The sequence below is a fragment of the Lithobates pipiens genome, unplaced genomic scaffold (assembly GCF_037356315.1).
Source record: "Lithobates pipiens isolate NorthernLeopardFrog02 unplaced genomic scaffold, aLitPip1_a1.2 Scaffold_8, whole genome shotgun sequence".
Taxonomy (NCBI): Eukaryota; Metazoa; Chordata; class Amphibia; order Anura; family Ranidae; genus Lithobates; species Lithobates pipiens.
Genome location: NW_027507903.1, coordinates 472,546,872 through 472,564,882, shown reverse-complemented (window position 1 = coordinate 472,564,882; position 18,011 = coordinate 472,546,872). Strand labels below are relative to the sequence as shown.

Below are 18,011 nucleotides of genomic sequence, written 5' to 3'. Positions count from 1 at the left end.
TGAAGAGGTGATGTTTTGTAGACCTGTCCTGGAGTGACATTGCTTCTCCTTCATAGATACAACACAGTAAGTGAGCTTAGTCACCCTCAGACAGGAAGCATATTACTGGCAAGGTCCCCAGGTGAAAATAAAGCTCAGCCCCTGCTGCTATAGGGGATGCGGGGATGTACTGTGCATACATCATTTTTTAATAAGAAAAGAACTTGCTCCTGCAATGCTGGGGGCAGATGCCCAGCATCTGGAGCATCTCAGATCCTAGCCAAGATGGGACTGATTGGCATGCGCTAAAATGACTGCATTAGCATGCGATACAATGACTGTTTTAGGAGACACTTGTACAATCTGTGGTGCATTGACAGTACTAATGAAGGGTCTTCCCCAAATGCAATGCACATTTACACATCGCAGTGTGAATAGAGACTTAATGTCACCATATACATTACATCCTGGATGTACATTATTTGTATAATCAGCTTCATATTTACCAATACTATGTAATATGAAGACCTACCTAAGCTAAACAAACAATTTGCAACCAATCAGGCAGAATTTGCACTACAGCTGTTGGTAGATGTAAAAGAGATTGTACAATCAGATTGTAACGTGTGTGGATCTCAGTGGGCTTAGATTGACAAAACACAGCTTACATTATAAACAGCTCATTCACTACACACAAACAAAATAAATCTATTTTATGGTGGGATTTTTCAGGTTTATTTTATAGAAAATAACCTCCTGTAAAATATCGGTCATCTTTGGCTAGAGTTCCATAGAGTGGCCTGTTATGTGTCTTGTTCGGTATATTTCCACGTCTTTCGGATTTCATCCCACAATAATGAATCTTCATCCTTCAGATACAGGGCTGCTGCCATGGCCGCCCTCTGCGTATAAACATTATCATCAGCTGTAACGACTAAAAATGGGTTTAGGATTTTTTTTTCCAGCATCGCTTAGTATAAAGTTTGTATTTCCTCGTCCTTTGGACTTTGGCAAGCCGCTTCAACTAGTCTACAATTTTTTTCTGTACAGAGTTTTGGTTTTGTCATGTCTGAATTACAGGCGAGTCTCTTTCTGTGCCCAATAGGAGCTCTGTAAAAGATGACCATTACTGCCAATATTAGTGGGCGTGGCCAAGCTCTGACACTCTGCACGGGGGGCGTGGCTTTCCTCTGACAGGCATTGTTTCCGCAGCATGAAGAATATGGCAGAACTGAAGAAGATGAAGCCAGCACCCAGCGCCACCGTCATCCCCAGATAGATGAACCTTGAAGAGGCAAAGTGTTAGTTATCATTATCAAATCCACAAAGAGCTTAATCCTTCCAATGCCCATAAAGGTTCAGTTCATAAAGTTTTAACACAATCATAAGCTTGCACTGGAACCCTGGGTTGTAGCTTTAAGGTTTCATACCCTCAGGTCAGTCACCTGAGGCCGCATGGCAGCCTAATGCTGGGGAGAGGCACCCTCCTCCTTGCCATCTGAACCTCTCTCTTTAAAGGTGGGTTGGACTGGAACCCAGATATAAATACAGTCACCCAGCATTTCCTGGGGCACATCCCCTTCTAATTGGCCAGGGCTGTATCTACATCCATGCTGTCATTTGCTGGGTTTCCTCCCACTGTCCAATATGCCTTCTTGCTATTGGATAAGTGTGAAACAACAAGACAGCATGAGCAGCACCAGAGCACACTAAGCAGACCTCACCAATCAATAACTGCTCTCTGTTAGACAGCACTTAAATTTGCCTGTCTGCTTCTCTGTTAAGAAGAAAAGCCAAAAACTATATACACTCTCTAGCACCCACCTAGGAGGGTGCTACACAAGTAACTATAATATACATTCCTACCTACTTACATATGCTAACAGCATAAGGATTATAAATTGTTAGTATTGATTGAGAGAGTTTAGTTCTGCTTTAGTCTCTTAGGGCTTGTTTACACTTGCTTCAAAACAGGGCTTCAGACAGGCTTTGCTAAAGCTCTCTGAACGCCAGTCACTAAACAAAATGGTTAGCTTACAGTCCTGTTTACACCTTGCATTTGCTTTGCTTTGGCTTCACTTAAAAAATGATACTCCATGTCGCTTTAGTGGTGCTTCAAAGCATCTTAAAAGCCTCCATAGAAGTCTATGACAAAGCTTGCTTGAAGCATCTGCGGCTTTTGAGAGGCTTTAATTCAGCTTTAGCTTCCCTTTATATTGGAGAAATTGTAGGCAGGAGATATCCACACACACATAGGGCATCTGTCAAACTTTAACAAAGCTTCAAAAGAGCATCACGGAAGCATCACCGACGCTTCATTGATGCACCACCAAAGCGTCCAAAACACATCATAAAAGCACGTTGAAGCGGTAGGTAAGCACTTTAATGTGTGCTGAAGCCAAAACAAGTACAAATGCGTCCTTTGTATTTGATATAGTGTCATGTACCTGGGTGTCTTTGAACCAGGATTATCCTGGTCCCACAGCTGCAGTCCTATCTGTGGTGCCATGGAGGAGTTCTGGAGTTATTGCAATGTTCTACCAGCTTGATGCATTGCCTTAGACTCACTAGCCCTACCTGCTGCCAGCTGCAGACAATGTACAATCAAGCAGCCCATACATAGCAGCATTTCCCGTTACTCAGTGCCTGTTTGTTTGGACTTGCTCCCTGGGTGTATGGACATGGCTGTGATTTTGACTACCGTGTATTGAACCTCTCTTGACCATTCTTTGGATTTCGATTTTGTATCGCTTTGCCTGATCTGTTGCTGACTTGACCTGTCTGACTATGTTTTCATCTGAATCCTTAGCATACAAGCTCCTCTTCGGACACTACCTACCAGAAGTACCTTACATATAGTTGCAGTTGTATGAGTGTAAACTTTTTTTTTACTGGGCTTGAAATAATTTGCCAGATCCTGCTCTAACCAAAGCCTGGTACACACTAATGCCACGTACACACGATCAGAATTCTCGTCGGAAAAAGCTCTGATGGTTTTCCCGACAGAATTCCGATGGAATTCCGCTCAAGCTGTCTTGCCTACACACGGTCACACCAAATTCCGATCGTTTATAACGCGGTGACGTACAACGCGTACGACAGGACTAGAAAAGAAGTTCAATAGCCAGTAGCCAATAGCTTCTGTCTCGTAGTTTAATCTGAGCATGCCTGATTTTTGGCGTGTCGGAATTACCGATAGAAAGTTTTTCCATCTGGAAAATTGAGAACATGCTATCAATTTTTGGCTGACGGAAATTCGGACAGCTAAATTCCGATGGAGCATACACACGGTCGCATTTTCCGATGAAAAGCTCTCATCGGTCCTTTTTCTGGCCGAAATTCCAATCGCGTGTACGCGGCATTACAGTTTATTTTTCATTCGACAAAAAAGACTGAAGAGCTCGGGAGGGGCCACTGTACCAACTATCCAATGTTCGTACAGCGATCTCAGCTGAGCTACTGTGTTCTGACAGGGGGACAACCCCTTCTCCCAGCAGAACACACCAGTCAGCTCTCTCAGCCTTTGGTGAACCAGCCGCCATACACAAGGGCCAAATTTTGGACGGTTTCTATTGAACAGACCGATGCTGCACAATTTTTGGGGCCATATGTACGGCCCTTAAGGCTGAGAAACTCTGATAAAGTTGATGTTATAGCTGATATGATCACATGATTAGCAACCACTCACATGATGAAGATTAAGGTGCTTGCTGTGACAAATCTGCTTCCTGAATGTCCCTTCCTTTCAGTTCCTACTTATTCAGCAAATCTATGTAAAATAATAGGTGTGGGTGTGATTTATTTATCTGGCAGAAAATGTTTCATTTTTAAATCCTACCGGAAGCGGTCAGTGTTGTAGAGGCGGCAGAAACCTCTCCTATTGCAGCTCCGGCTCCCCCACTTTAGACAGGTGCTGTCAATTAGGGCCCCAAGGTACATGGGGGCCGGGACCCCCGCTGGAGAGGATAAACACACACAGATATCAATTCCTCTAGGAGGTGGCAGATTCTGCTATATCTATTAGATCATTCATTGATTTCTAACCTGCCAAGCTATGAAATCTGAATGACTGTAGATGAAGTTAGAATTAGAATAGAGTTAGAGTTAGAATGAGAGAAGTGATTTTATGGAAACAGCCTCAAATTCCACCATCTGAAATGCTTACAAAAAGGGATTTGTTTTTCGACAGCCAAACTACCAGCATTACCCACCACTATTAGCCACCTGAATATAAATGGTTTGTTGATGAAGCCAAAATTAACACTAAAGTTAGCCCGAATCCTTAGGCCCCTTTCACACGTGGACGGAGGAAAATCCTATTTTTCTATTCGTCTGCAGAGCGGATCGGATGAACATGGACAGATGGTCCGTGTTCATCCGATCCCCCCCATAGGGGAGAGCGGAGATCTGACAGGGCGGTCCCTGCACACCCGCCGGCTCAGCGGGGATCAACGGAGCGATCCACGCTGAGCAAGCGGATGTTCACGGGGCGGATCATCACGGATCCGTCCTGTATGAAAGGGGCCTAAGGCAACCCTCTACCATAATCATAACCGTTTGTGTATAAACAAAGCCATGTGATCATAGTTTTAGTGCTGATGATCACACTACTTTTGTTGAAGGGTTTAGAACAACATTTCTCAACTGCAGTCCTCATATACCACTAACAGGTCATGTTTTCAGGCTCTTCATTATTTTGCACAGATGATTTGATCAGTTTCACTGCCTTAGTAATTACCACAGCCATTTCATCCGAGGGCAGGGATGTACCAAGAGGTTGGCCAGACTGGCGCCAGCCAGGGGCGCAGGCCGAGGGAGGGGGGGGGGCGCATATTGGCAGTGTTCTACTGCTCTTCTAACTTGTTCTCACACACACAGCCCGCCTTCACATCACCTCACACACTTCAGATGCAGATGCATGTCTTCCGTCCCTGTAGCCTGTCTCACACACACGCAGCAGAACGAAGCTGTCTCCTCCCCCTTCTCATTCAGCTCTGTATACACACAAGATGAGGGGGAGCAGGAACACGCGTTGATTTCAGGTCTGTACAAACTTTTCTATGCTTTATAGATAGACAGGGAGGAGGGGGAGAGAGTGGCTGGGATTGGTAAGGAGGAAACTAAAATGATGTACAGCCTGTACATACAGTGCAGCCTGGGATAGAACTACAGGTCCCAGCATGTTCTGCACCTCCATGGCAACCTGTGATAAGACTACAGGTCCCAGCATGTTGTGCACCTCCATTGCAGCCTATGATAGGACTAGAAGTTTCAGCATGCCTTGCTCCTCTATTGCAGCCTATGATAGAGCTACAGGTCCCAGCATGAATGATCTGCAATTTCATTGTAGCCTAGGTTCCTGTGTGACTGGGCTAGAACTACAAGTCCCAGCATGCTGTGCACCTCTCTTGCAGCCTGTGATAGAACTAAAAGTCCCACTATGCTCTGCAGGATCCGTGCAGCCTGTGATAGGACTAGAAGCTCCAGCATGCTTTGCTCCTCTATTGCAGCTTGTGATAAAACTACAGGTCCCAACATAAATGCTCTGCTTTCATTGTAGTATAGGTTACTGGGTGGCTGGGCTAGAACTATAAGTCCCACCATGCTCTGCACCTCTCCTGCAGCCTATGATAGAACTACAAGTCCCAGCATGCTCTGCACCTCTCTTGCAGTATATGATAGAACCACAAGTCCCAGCATGCTCTGCAACTCTCTTGCAGCTTGTGATAAAACCTACAGGTCCAAGCATAAATGCTGTGCACTTTCATTATAGTATAGGTTACTGGGTGGCTGGGCTAGAACTACAAGCAACAGAATTCACTGCACCTCTCTTACAGCCTGTAATAGAACTACAAGTCCCAGCGTGCTCTGCACCTCTCTTGCAGCCTATAATAGAACTACAAGTCCCAGCGTGCTCTGCACCTCTCTTGCAGCCTATGATAGAACTAGATGTCCCAGCATGCTCTGCACCTATTTTGCAGTATATGATAGAACTGCATGTCCCAGCATGCTCTGCACCTCTTTTGCAGCCTGTGACAGAACTACAAGTGTCAGCATGCTCTGCACTTTCATTGCAGCCTATGATATAACTAAAAGTTCCACTATGCTCTGCAGGAGCATTACAGCCTGTGATAGGGCTACATAGGTGCTGCTGAAGACCAGGGGGGTACAGAGGTGCTGCTGAAGACCAGGGGGGTACAGAGGTGCTGCTGAAGACCAGGGGGCTACAGAGGTGCTGCTGTAGACCAGGGGGCTACAGAGGTGGGGCTGAAGACCAGGGGGCTACAGAGGTGGGGCTGAAGACCAGGGGGTACAGAGGTGCTGCTGAAGACCAGGGGGCTACAGAGGTGGGGCTGAAGACCAGGGGGGTACAGAGGTGCTGCCGAAGATAAGGGGGGTACACAGGTGAGACAGATGTGCAGGAGGTACAGTGTTGGGGAAAGCAGTGGGGCAGATGTGAAAGGAGGTGTATTGGTGGGGCAGATGAGAAAGTGGGTTACATTGGTGGGGCAGATGGGTTCAGTGTTAAGACAGATGAGAAGGTGATTCAGTAGTGAGACAGAAGAGCATGGGGATATGGCGGTGATCAGAATTGCAGGGAGATAAAGTGGTGGGGCAATTGAGAAAAGGGGTACATTGATGGGGCAGATGAGCAGGGGGGTTACAGTGGTGGGACAGAAGAGCAAGAGGGTACAGTGGTGGGCCAGATGTGCAGGAGGTACAGTGGTGGAAGGGATGAGAAGGTGGGATAGAAAAGCAGAGGTTACAGCGGTAGGGCAGAGGAGAAAGGAGGTACATCGGTGGAACACATGAGCAGGGGGTTACAGTGGTAGGGCAGATGAGCAGGGGGGTACAATGGTGGGGCAGGTGAGCAGGGGGTTACAGTGGTAGGGCAGATGAGCAGGGGGGTACAATGGTGGGGCAAGTGAGCAGGGGGTTACAGTGGTAGGGCAGATGAGCAGGGGGGTACAATGGTGGGGCAGGTGAGCAGGGGGTTACAGTGGTAGGGCAGATGAGCAGGGGGGTACAATGGTGGGGCAAGTGAGCAGGGGGTTACAGTGGTGGGGCAGATGAGCAGGGAGGACAGTGATCTGAGGTGTGAAGGTGCATGAATTGGGGCTGATCTGAGGCGTGAGAGTGCAGGATGTTAATTTCTCACAACTAAAGTAGTTTACAGCATTTATGTTATAAAAAATCCTTTTAGTGATTGAGAGTGTGAAGTTGACATTTTATTGTTATAAAATCGACACTAAATTTCTTTAAAAACATTTTTCGGCACACTGTGCTCAAAACGTTGCCTACCCCTGTACTAGACCATTTATTATTATTATTATTATTATTATTATTATACAGAATTTATATAGAACCAATAGTTTACGCGGCACTTTAGAAAATAAAAGAGAGACAATACAGTTATAATACAATAACATACAAGAGGATTAGGAGGGCCCTGCTCAGAAGAGTTTACAATCTAAAAGTATTCTACTTTTTAGTTAATTTGGGTAAGCAAGATTTTAATTTTTTTCTCTTTTTTTACCGACAGCCTATTCTGGATTGTTTGGCAACCGTGACACTAATACTCATATCCTGTCAGGAGAATATGTACAGGTGATGGCTCAATAACAGTGGCAGGTTTTATGGTGCTGCTGATTGTATAGAACAAAGGACATTCCCAGGAACCTATTGGTTTAAATCGAACATTCATTCTAGATCAACATCTACGTGTGTTGGGAAAACCCACAAAATCGCATGTTTTCCGAAAAACAGGGAAATGCACTGCACTTGAGTGGGGGGGGGGGCACCAATTGTCAATGGCACCCCTCATGCATCTGCAAACACACATCCTAAACTGAATGGTGCTGCAGCAGAATGGGGTTCTATGCAGCATGTTTTTAGAAAAGAGCCGGGGACTTCTTTCCGTGTTTTTCACATGAAGGGGAGTACATTAAAATGAATGGGCTGTCCTATGCGCAAGAGCATGCAGAGAGGCACCCACGCAAGCAATAGTGCCAACCAAGCCCATTCACACCACCCTGCATTGAGCTGTGATGTGTAGCGGATAGACGGGGCATTTTTCTTTGTGTGCCGTGTGTTCAGTTCACACCACTGAAGTAAAAACAAGTAGGATGTTCTTTATTACCATACTGTTTTTGGTGCACTACAACATTGTGTACAGCGGTGTATAAACAGGAATGATATGTCAGTTTGTGACATTTCAAAAAGCTGCAAAATGGAAAAAAAGAAAAAGTTGAATAGTGTGATGCATTGTAATGAGCATATCACTCTGTTCCCCTCCCAGCGCACACCATGGACCTCTTCTGATATGAGGTCACTTTGAAATTTTAGATAGTCAAGCTAAGCACAATATGAAGCATAAGCATAATATGAATACAGATTCTTATCTTTTATTATATTTACTACCTTAAAATGAGTTATATTAGAAATAATAAAAAACCTATTAAGGTTTATAAGGTTCTATATTTCTTCTGAATGGGATACCACGTGTTTATCCTAACTCTCATCTGACTATTATGTTTATATGCAATATCAATTTTTCAAAAGTCAAAACCATTGCAAAGGGACTGTATAGCCTAAGCATTATCTTTAATGGATATGCAGACAAATAAAAATGAAAGGAAATTGATGTAAAAAAACAAACAACTGAAATTCAAACTCTTTAATGAAGGGGGGGTGCCGAGGGGGGGGGGGGCGATACAAATTCTCGCCAAGTGAGCTGGAGACCCTAGGTATGCCTCTGTCTGAGGGAAATCCTGAAAACATGACCTGTTGGGGGCATTTGAGGACTGCAGTTGAGAAATATTGGTTTAGAATTGCTGGGTTCCTCTGTATTGAACGTCAGGTTCTTAGATAATGAGGGGCCATTTTTGAGACACAAACAGGTCAAGGATAGGAAACAGGAACTTTTGTAATCCTCAGGAGACATTTAAAAGCCACTATATATTTTTTTAAATGACTAAAAACTACCTTAACCACTTGCCGACCGCCGCACGACGATGTACGTCGACAGAATGGCACGGGCAGGCATAAGGGCTTACATGTACGTCCTTGCCTGCCCGCGGGTCGGGGGCCCGATCGGGCCCCCGCCCGGTGCCTGCGGCGGTCGGTATTCGTTCGGGAGCGATCCCGGACGAGGGGACGGCCATTCATTCATGGCCACCCCCTCGCGATCGCTCCCGACGAATGAAAATGCTCCGTGACATCACTTCCTCTCCTGTAATGTAAACACAGGAGAGGAAGTGATGTATTCTCTCCTCCGTGTCGGTATTTTTCGTTCCGACACCGAGGAGAGAGGATCGGTGAGTTGCACCAACACGACACTACACAGTAGAACATGCCAGGCACACTCACACCCCCCCGATCACCCCCCCAATTACCCCTGCCCCCCAGTCACAGTGACACCAATGTCATTTTTTTTTTGTTTTTTGTTTTTTTTTGCATTGGTGTCATTTGTGACTGTAATAACTGTTAGGGCAGTTAGGGTTAGCCCCCTTTAGTTCTAATGTACCCCCCTAACCCCCCCAATAAAGGTTTAACCCCGTGATCACCCCCCGTCGCCAGTGTCACTAAGGCTGGGTTCACATTGCAGCGGTTTATGAGAACGAATGTGATTCGCACCGCACTGCAGTGCAAATCACATCCGATCTCTGTGCGATTCGAGTTCAGCCATACAGATAGTATGGCTGAATTCGCATCGCACCCGGCGCAAATTCGCACAGGACCCTTTTTTTGGCCCGCAGCAGAATCGGATCGCATGGGTGTTCACACCATGTGATCCGAGTTTGCAGATCGCACTGCGATATGCGAACTGATCTGGGGGTGTCATTAACATTTCACTGACACTCCCAGCAGTTCGCATAGGGCAGTGTGAACTGCCGCCGGGAGGCATGCGATGCGGGAACCCGCCGCGGATTCGTGGCGTTCCCGCATCGCTCCAGTGTGAACCCAGCCTAATAAGCGATCGTTTTTCTGATCGCTGTATTAGTGTCACAGGTGACGCTAGTTAGGCAGGTAGGTATTTAGGTTCGCCGCAGCTTTTTATAGCGCCAGGGACCCCCATATACTACCGCATAAAGCCCCCTGATTGCCCCCTAGTTAACCCTTTCACCAGTGATCACCATATAACTGTTACAGGTGACGCTGGTTGGTTAGTTATTTTTTTATAGTTTCAGGGCACCCGCCATTTATTACCTAATAAAGGTTTAACCCCCTGATCACCCGGCGGGTGTCATTTGTGACTGTAATAACTGTTAGGGCAGTTAGGGTTAGCCCCCTTTAGTTCTAAGGTACCCCCCTAACCCCCCCAATAAAGGTTTAACCCCGTGATCACCCCCCATCGCCAGTGTCACTAAGGCTGGGTTCACATTGCAGCGGTTTATGAGAACGGATGTGATTCGCACCGCACTGCAGTGCAAATCACATCTGATCTCTGTGCGATTCGAGTTCAGCTATACAGATAGTATGGCTGAATTCGTGTCGCACCCGCCGCACCCGCCGCAAACTCGCACGGGACCCTTTTTTTGGTCCGCAGCAGAATCGGATCGCATGGGTGTTCACACCATGTGATCCGAGTTTGCAGATCGCACTGCGATATGCGAACTGATCTGGGGGTGTCATTAACATTTCACTGACACTCCCAGCAGTTCGCATAGGGCAGTGTGAACTGCCGCCGGGAGGCATGTGATGCGGGAACCCGCCGCGGATTCGTGGCGTTCCCGCATCGCTCCAGTGTGAACCCAGCCTAATAAGCGATCGTTTTTCTGATCGCTGTATTAGTGTCACAGGTGACGCTAGTTAGGCAGGTAGGTATTTAGGTTCGCCGCAGCTTTTTATAGCGCCAGGGACCCCCATATACTACCGCATAAAGCCCCCTGATTGCCCCCTAGTTAACCCTTTCACCAGTGATCACCATATAACTGTTACAGGTGACGCTGGTTGGTTAGTTATTTTTTTATAGTTTTAGGGCACCCGCCATTTATTACCTAGTCTCACTAGTGTACCCCTAAATTTAGGGGTGTCTACTTTCCAAAATGGGGTCATTTGGGGGGGTTTGTGCCATCTTGGCATTTTATGGCCTTCAAAACTGTAACGCCCTTAGAAAGCCTGAAGGCGGTGCTTGGTTTTCGGGGCCCCGTACGCGGCTAGGCTCCCAAAAAGTCCCACATATGTGGTATCCCCGTACTCAGGAGAAGCAGCAGAATTTATTTTGGGGTGTCATTTCACATATGCCCATAGCATGTGTAAGCAATATATCATTTAGTGACAACTTTGTGTAAAAAAAAAAAAAAATTTTTTTTTTTGTCATTATTCAATCGCTTGAGGCAAAAAAATTAAATATTCAATGGGCTCAACATGCCACTTATCAATTTCCTTAGGGGGTCTACTTTCCAAAATGGGGTAATTTGGGGGGGTTTTGTACTGCCCTGCCATTTTAGCACCTCAAGAAATGAGATAGGCAGTCGTAAACTAAAAGCTGCGTAAATTCCAGAAAACGTACCTTAGTTTGTAGATGTGACAACTTTTGCGCAAACCAATAAATATACAATTATTGACTTTTTTTTTACCAAAGACATGTGGCTGAATACATTTTGGCCTAAATGTATGACTAAAATTGAGTTTATTGGATTTTTCTAATAACAAAAAGTAGAAAATATCATTTTTTTTCAAAATTTTCGGTCTTTTTACATTTATATCGCAAAAAATAAAAATCGCAGAGGCAATCAAATACCATCAAAAGAAAGCTCTATTTGTGGGAAGAAAAGGACGCAAATTTTGTTTGGGTACAACATTGCATGACCGCGCAATTACCAGTTAAAGCAGCGCAGTGCCAAATTGTAAAAAGACCTCTGGTCATTTACCAGCAAAATGGTCCGGTCTGAAAGTGGTTAAATTATTCTTTTCCTTTGACGCTACTAAGACCCCTTTTACACTGCCAGCGTGTTTCGGGGGCTACAGCGCTAAAAATAGCACCTGTATAGTGCCTGAAAAAAGTAGCTCCATTCACTGCAGTGTGAAAGCCCGAGGGGCTTTCACACTGGAGCGGTGCGCTGGTAGGGCGTCAGGAAAAAGTCCTGCCAGCAGCATCTTTGGAGCGGTGAAGAAGCGGTAAACTAACCTCTCCACCACTGCTCCCCATTGAAATCAATGGGGCAGCGTTGCGATGCTGTCAGCAAAATGCCGCCCCAGCGACATTTTGCGGGCGGATTTAACCCCTTTTCGGCCTATAGCGGGGGGGTTAAAGCTGCCCTGCTAGTGGCCGAATAGAGCTGCTAAAACTACGGTAAAGCAACGCTAAAGATAGCGCTGCTTTACCACTGCCCTGTTAATAGGCAAAATGTTGGCAAAATCTCCTGATCATCTCTGAAATGTTGCCACTTGTAAGGCCTCATGCACACGAGACGCAGATGAAACCTCTGTTAAAAAAAGCTGAAACGCGCGTTTAGAAACGCGCGTTTTGCCGCGTTTGCATGCCGCGTTTAGACGCGTTTAGACGCGTTTGCGTTTAAACGCGTTTATAAAGATAACATCATGTAGACCCTCCCCAAGCTCTCAAAGCATTTTTTTTAACTATTTCTGCTATTTTGATCAGAGTGAGCAGCAGCAGCATAGAGAGCAGTTGTACACTTGCATTTGCCGTGTCACTTGCCACGGCACCTGCCACAAGTTGTGGATTGTCCACTTGCCACGTCACTTGCCACAAGTTGGGGATTGTCCACTTGCCACATCACCTGCCACGTCACCTGCCACAAATTGTGGATTGTCCACTTGCCACGTCACTTGCCACATCACCTGCCACGTCACTTGCCACGAGATGTGGATTGTCCACTTTCCACGTCATCTGCCATGCCACCTGCCACAAGCTGTGGATTGTCCACTTGCCACGTCACCAGCCACATCACCTGCCACAAGTTGTGGATTGTCCACTTGCCATGTGACTTGCCACATCACCTGCCACGTCACTTGCCACATCACCTGCCACAAGTTGTGGATTGTCTACTTGCCGCGTCACTTGCCACATCACCTGCCACGTCACTTGCCACGAGATGTGGATTGTCCACTTTCCACGTCATCTGCCATGCCACCTGCCACAAGCTGTGGATTGTCCACTTGCCACTTCACCAGCCACATCACCTGCCACAAGTTGTGGATTGTCCACTTGCCACGTGACTTGCCACATCACCTGCCACGTCACTTGCCACATCACCTGCCACAAGTTGTGGATTGTCTACTTGCCGCGTCACTTGCCACATCACCTGCCACGTCACTTGTCACGTCACCTGCCACAAGTTGTGGATAGTTCACTTGCCACGTCACCTGCCACGTCACCTGCCACAAGTTGTGGATTGTCCACTTGCCACGTCACTTGCCACAAGCTGTGGATTGTCCACTTGCCACATCACTTGCCACGTCACCTGCCACGTCACCTGCCACGTCACTTGCCACGTCACTTGCCACGAGATGTGCATTGTCCACTTGCCATGTCACTTGCCACGTCACCTGCCACGTCACTTGCCACGTCACCTGCCACGTCACTTGCCACAAGATGTGGATTGTCCACTTGTCACATCACCTGCCACATCACTTGCCACATCACCTGCCACGTCACCTGCCACAAGTTGTGGATTGTCCACTTGCCACGTCACTTGCCACATCACCTGCCACGTCACTTGCCACAAGATGTGGATTGTCCACTTTCCACGTCACCTGCCATGCCATCTGCCACAAGTTGTGGATTGTCCACTTACCACGTCACCAGCCACATCACCTGCCACAAGTTGTGGATTGTCCACTTGCCACACCACTTTCCACGTCACCTGCCACAAGATGTGGATTGTCCACTTGCCACGTCACCAGCCACATCACCTGCCACAAGTTGTGGATTGTCCACTTGCCACGTCCCTTGCCACGTCCCCTGCCATGTCACCTGCCACAAGTGGATTGTCCACTTGCCACATCACTTGCCACATCACCTGCCACAAGTTGTGGATTGTCCACTCGCCACGTCACTTGCCACATCACCTGCCACAAGTGGATTGTCCACTTGCCACGTCACTTGCCACATCCCCTGCCACAAGTGGATTGTCCACTTGCCACGTCACTTGCCACGTCACCTGCCACAAGTTATGGATTGTCCACTTGCCACGTCACATGCCAGTCACCTGCCACAAGTTGTTGATTTTCCACTTGCCACGTCACCTGCCAAGTCACTTGCCGCGTCACCTGCCAGGTCACTTGCCACGTCACCTGCCACAAGTTGTGGATTGTCCACTTTCCACGTCACTTGCCACTTTACCTGCCACGTCACTTGCCACAAGTTGTGGATTGTCCACTTGCCACATCACTTGCCACCTGCCATGTCACTTGCCACAAGTTGTGGATTGTCCACTTGCCACGTCACTTGCCACAAGTTGTGGATTGTCCACTTGCAATTGCAATTGTTTAAAATATTTTTCTAATGGTTTTTCATCATTTGCAATCATTTTTGAGATTTTTAATGTAAAAAAAAAGGTCACCTTTAAAAACGCATATAAACACAAACGCGGCTAAACGCGGGTGCCGCGTTTAGCCGCGTTTTGCGTCTGAAACACAGAAATTTTTGTTTCTGAACGCATTTTTTTGCTTCTGGAAAAACGAGATTAAACGCAACTGCATATAAACGGAAAAAAACGAGACTGTGTGCATGGACACATAGGATAACATTGAATGAGTTCAGGTGCAGTTGAAAAAACTGTCCAACTGCATCTGAACGCGCGTTTAACTGCGTCTCGTGTGCATGAGGCCTAACTCTCAGTTGCTTCCATTCCTAATATAGAATAATGAACACAGGGCACATGTGTCTATTTAAATGGAAATTTCCCATGAGGCTTCAGTGATATAGCAGTGGACAGATACTGAATCTTTAATTAATGAATATACAATCACGGTGTCTAATTTTTTCTTACCGAGAACCCTGATGGCCATTGTGTAGATCCCCAGAGCCAGAGACTTCAGCTCAGGTTTAATACATCTGAAAGGACAAAGATTTGTCAGTTTGTTTGTGTCGGCTCAGTACATATCATAAATTCATCATTCATGTAATGCTGCACTGTGGGTCCATAGCTCATCCCAACATTCTTCATGCTGACTAAAGTGGCATTACGGAGTCATCAGACAATGGAGTGTTTGCCATATGTCCTGACTGCTGATACAGATAATGAGACAACAACCTACAACTTTACCATCATTTATAGGACAACATTGCAGAGAAGACAAATACAATGTAGAATTAATTTAATCCTATTATTCATATCTCTACACCCAATGATGAGTGACAAGCACTGGAAAAGCAAAGCCTTATTGCCCTCTGTGCAATATGTACTGATCTTATAAACCTCTAACTTCAAATATAGAAATGCACATCAAGTAGAGGTTCAGTAGCTCGATACATAAAACTGCAGTTGCCTCAATGAAATTAATATTCCATCATAGGTCCCAACTGTCCCTGATTTGGAGGGACTGTCCCTGATTTGGAACAATGTCCCTCTGTTCATAATCCCGGGCTAGCGGGTGCATGCACGCCGTGGAAGCATGCCCGCTGGTTGAGCAGACTCAATGTCTGCCGGTGGCCCGTGATGAGGAGAGGCAGAACGGGAAAATGTCCCTGTTTTGTATAGTGACATGACAGGGATCTACTGCTCCCTGTCACCGGGAGAAGTAATCCCTGTCATGTCAGTGGTAGCCCATCCCCCCTACAGTTAGAACATGCTGAGGGAACACAGTTAACCCCTTGATCACCTCCTAGTGTTTAACCCCTCTCCTGCCAGTGACATATACAGTAATCAGTGGCTATTTTTAACTCTGATCGCTGTATAAATGTCAATGGTCCCAAAATAGTGTCAAAAGTGTCCGATCTGTCCACGGCAATGTCGCAGTTCCGATAAAAATCACAGATCACCGTCATTACTAATAAAAACAAAATTAATAATAAAAATGCCATACATCTATCCCTTATTTTGTAAACGCTATTATTTTTGTGCAAACCAATCAATATACACTTATTGCAATATAAAATTTTTTAACCCAAAATATGTAGAAGAATACATATCGGCCTAAACTGAGAAAGAAATTAGTTTATTTTTTTTATATATTTTTTGGGGATATTTATTATGGCAAAAAGTTAAAAATATAGCTTTTTTTTCAAAAATTGTCAGTCTTTTTTTTTTTATAGCGCAAAAAAAACCCATAGGTGATCAAATACCAACAAAAGAAAGCTCTATTTGTGGGAAAAAAAAAGACATCAATTTTGTTTGGGTATAATTTCGCACGACCACGCAGGGCTGAATAAAATGTATGTCCTTTTTTTTTCCCACAAATTTCTTTTGGTGGTATTTGATCATCTCTGCGGTTTTTATTTTTTGCGCTATAAACAAAAAACGATGGGCAATTGTGAATAGGAAACAATATTTTTTACTTTCTGCTATAAAACATTTCCAATAAATAAATAAAAAAAATCTAATTTCTTCATCAATTAAGGCCAATAAGTATTCTGCTACATATTTTTGGTAAAAAAAAAATCCCAATAAGCGTATATTGATTGGTTTGCGCAAAAGTTATAGCGTCCAAAAACTAAGGGATATATTTAGGGACTTTTTTTTTTTTAATTGTTTTTACTAAATCGCTATCGGTGATTTTAACCAGGACTGTGACATTGCGGCGTGACACTAAGTGACACTTTTTGGGGACCAGTGACACCAATACTGTAATCAGTGCTAAAAAATGCGTTGTCACAGTGTAAATGACACTGGCAGGGAAGGGGCTAACACCAGGGGCGATCAAGGGGTTAAGTGTGTGCCTGGGAGGTGCTTTCTAACTGTGGGGGGGGGGGGTGGATACACTAGAGGAAAAGAGAGATTGTGTTTCAGCTTAGCTTCAGAAACACAAGATCCCTCTTTTGCTCCCTGACAGATCAGCGGTTTGCCTTGTTTACATAGGCGCACTGCTGCTCCATCTCTCCACAGAACAATCGGCAGGTCGCTGTAGCTCATCCTGTGTCCAATAACAGCGGGAGCAGCACTCCGGTACGTGTGCCCCCCTACTCCGCAAGCACAAACTTACATACAGGTACGTGATTTTGCACAGCCAGGCCACCCTGCCGCAGTATATATGCGGTGGGCGGCCCGGAAACGGTTAAAGTGCCTTTTGCAAAAAAAAGTAAATGCAGCCACACCGACTTTGCATTTACTACTTTTACTACATTTACTACATTGAAGCCTGCAGAGTATTGCACCTATGCATTGCACCCACAATGCACTGATCATAGGCTCTTGCAGTGTGTACCCCTGTACAGACCTTTTGCTATGGGGCTAAAGGAATAAAAAAAATTCTTATCAAACATCTCAAATCCAATTTAGCGATCTTCTGAACTGGTATTACTGGTTACAAGAACCAGACACTGAAAGTAACAAATACAGAACTGTGCCCTATGGCTTAATGTTTATGAACCCCTTACCATCACTCTAACACACCTATTTGAGCTTTTTGTTAATCCCTTTCCAAAACCATGGATATAACAAAGAAAAAAAGAAGAGCGCCTTTAAGTGCAGACTGCTGGGTAGATTTATTTAAAAAAAACAAGAAATTGGCCACTCACATTTGGTTGATAAAGGAAGGACTCACAATATAACATCAGGAGGTAAGAAGTTGGGGGCCACCAGGGTCCACTGCGGCGAGGAAGAGGGAACCAGGAAGCTGACTGCATCTCTCCAAGATGGTAGATGGTGCCGGAGCGTGGTGTGATCCACAACATGTGTGTGATGACAAAACCAGCTTACCAGGGAGCGACACGTTTCCGAGCATGCGCCATAAGCCTTTTCTTCATCAACCAAATGTGAGTGGCCAATTGTTTGGCTTTTTTAATACATCTACCCAGCAGTCTGCAGACTTTTTCTTTTTGTTGTTGTATGTTTGCGCGACAAAAAAGGGTCCGGAACTTGTTTGAGCTTCAGGCGACATGGAGTGGAGATGTGAACCATCTC

At 45.6% G+C, this 18,011-nt stretch overlaps 1 protein-coding gene across 4 annotated transcripts in view; it reads right to left on the bottom strand.

Moving 5' to 3' along the window:
• Positions 1-703: 703 nt before the first annotated feature.
• Positions 704-18,011, bottom strand: part of SLCO1C1 (solute carrier organic anion transporter family member 1C1) — an 80,823-nt gene continuing 63,515 nt past the window's right edge. For 3 of the 4 annotated variants that reach the window (XM_077468670.1, XM_077468669.1, XM_077468671.1), the window contains 3 exons: positions 14,940-15,004; positions 3,818-3,935; positions 704-1,264 (listed from right to left, as the gene is read on the bottom strand). In XM_077468670.1, the coding sequence (XP_077324796.1) occupies positions 1,054-1,264; positions 3,818-3,935; positions 14,940-15,004 (394 nt within the window). In that variant the 3' untranslated portion in view covers positions 704-1,053. The remainder of the gene's footprint in view (positions 1,265-3,817; positions 3,936-14,939; positions 15,005-18,011) is intronic. The other variant, XM_077468672.1, reaches the window with a different exon arrangement.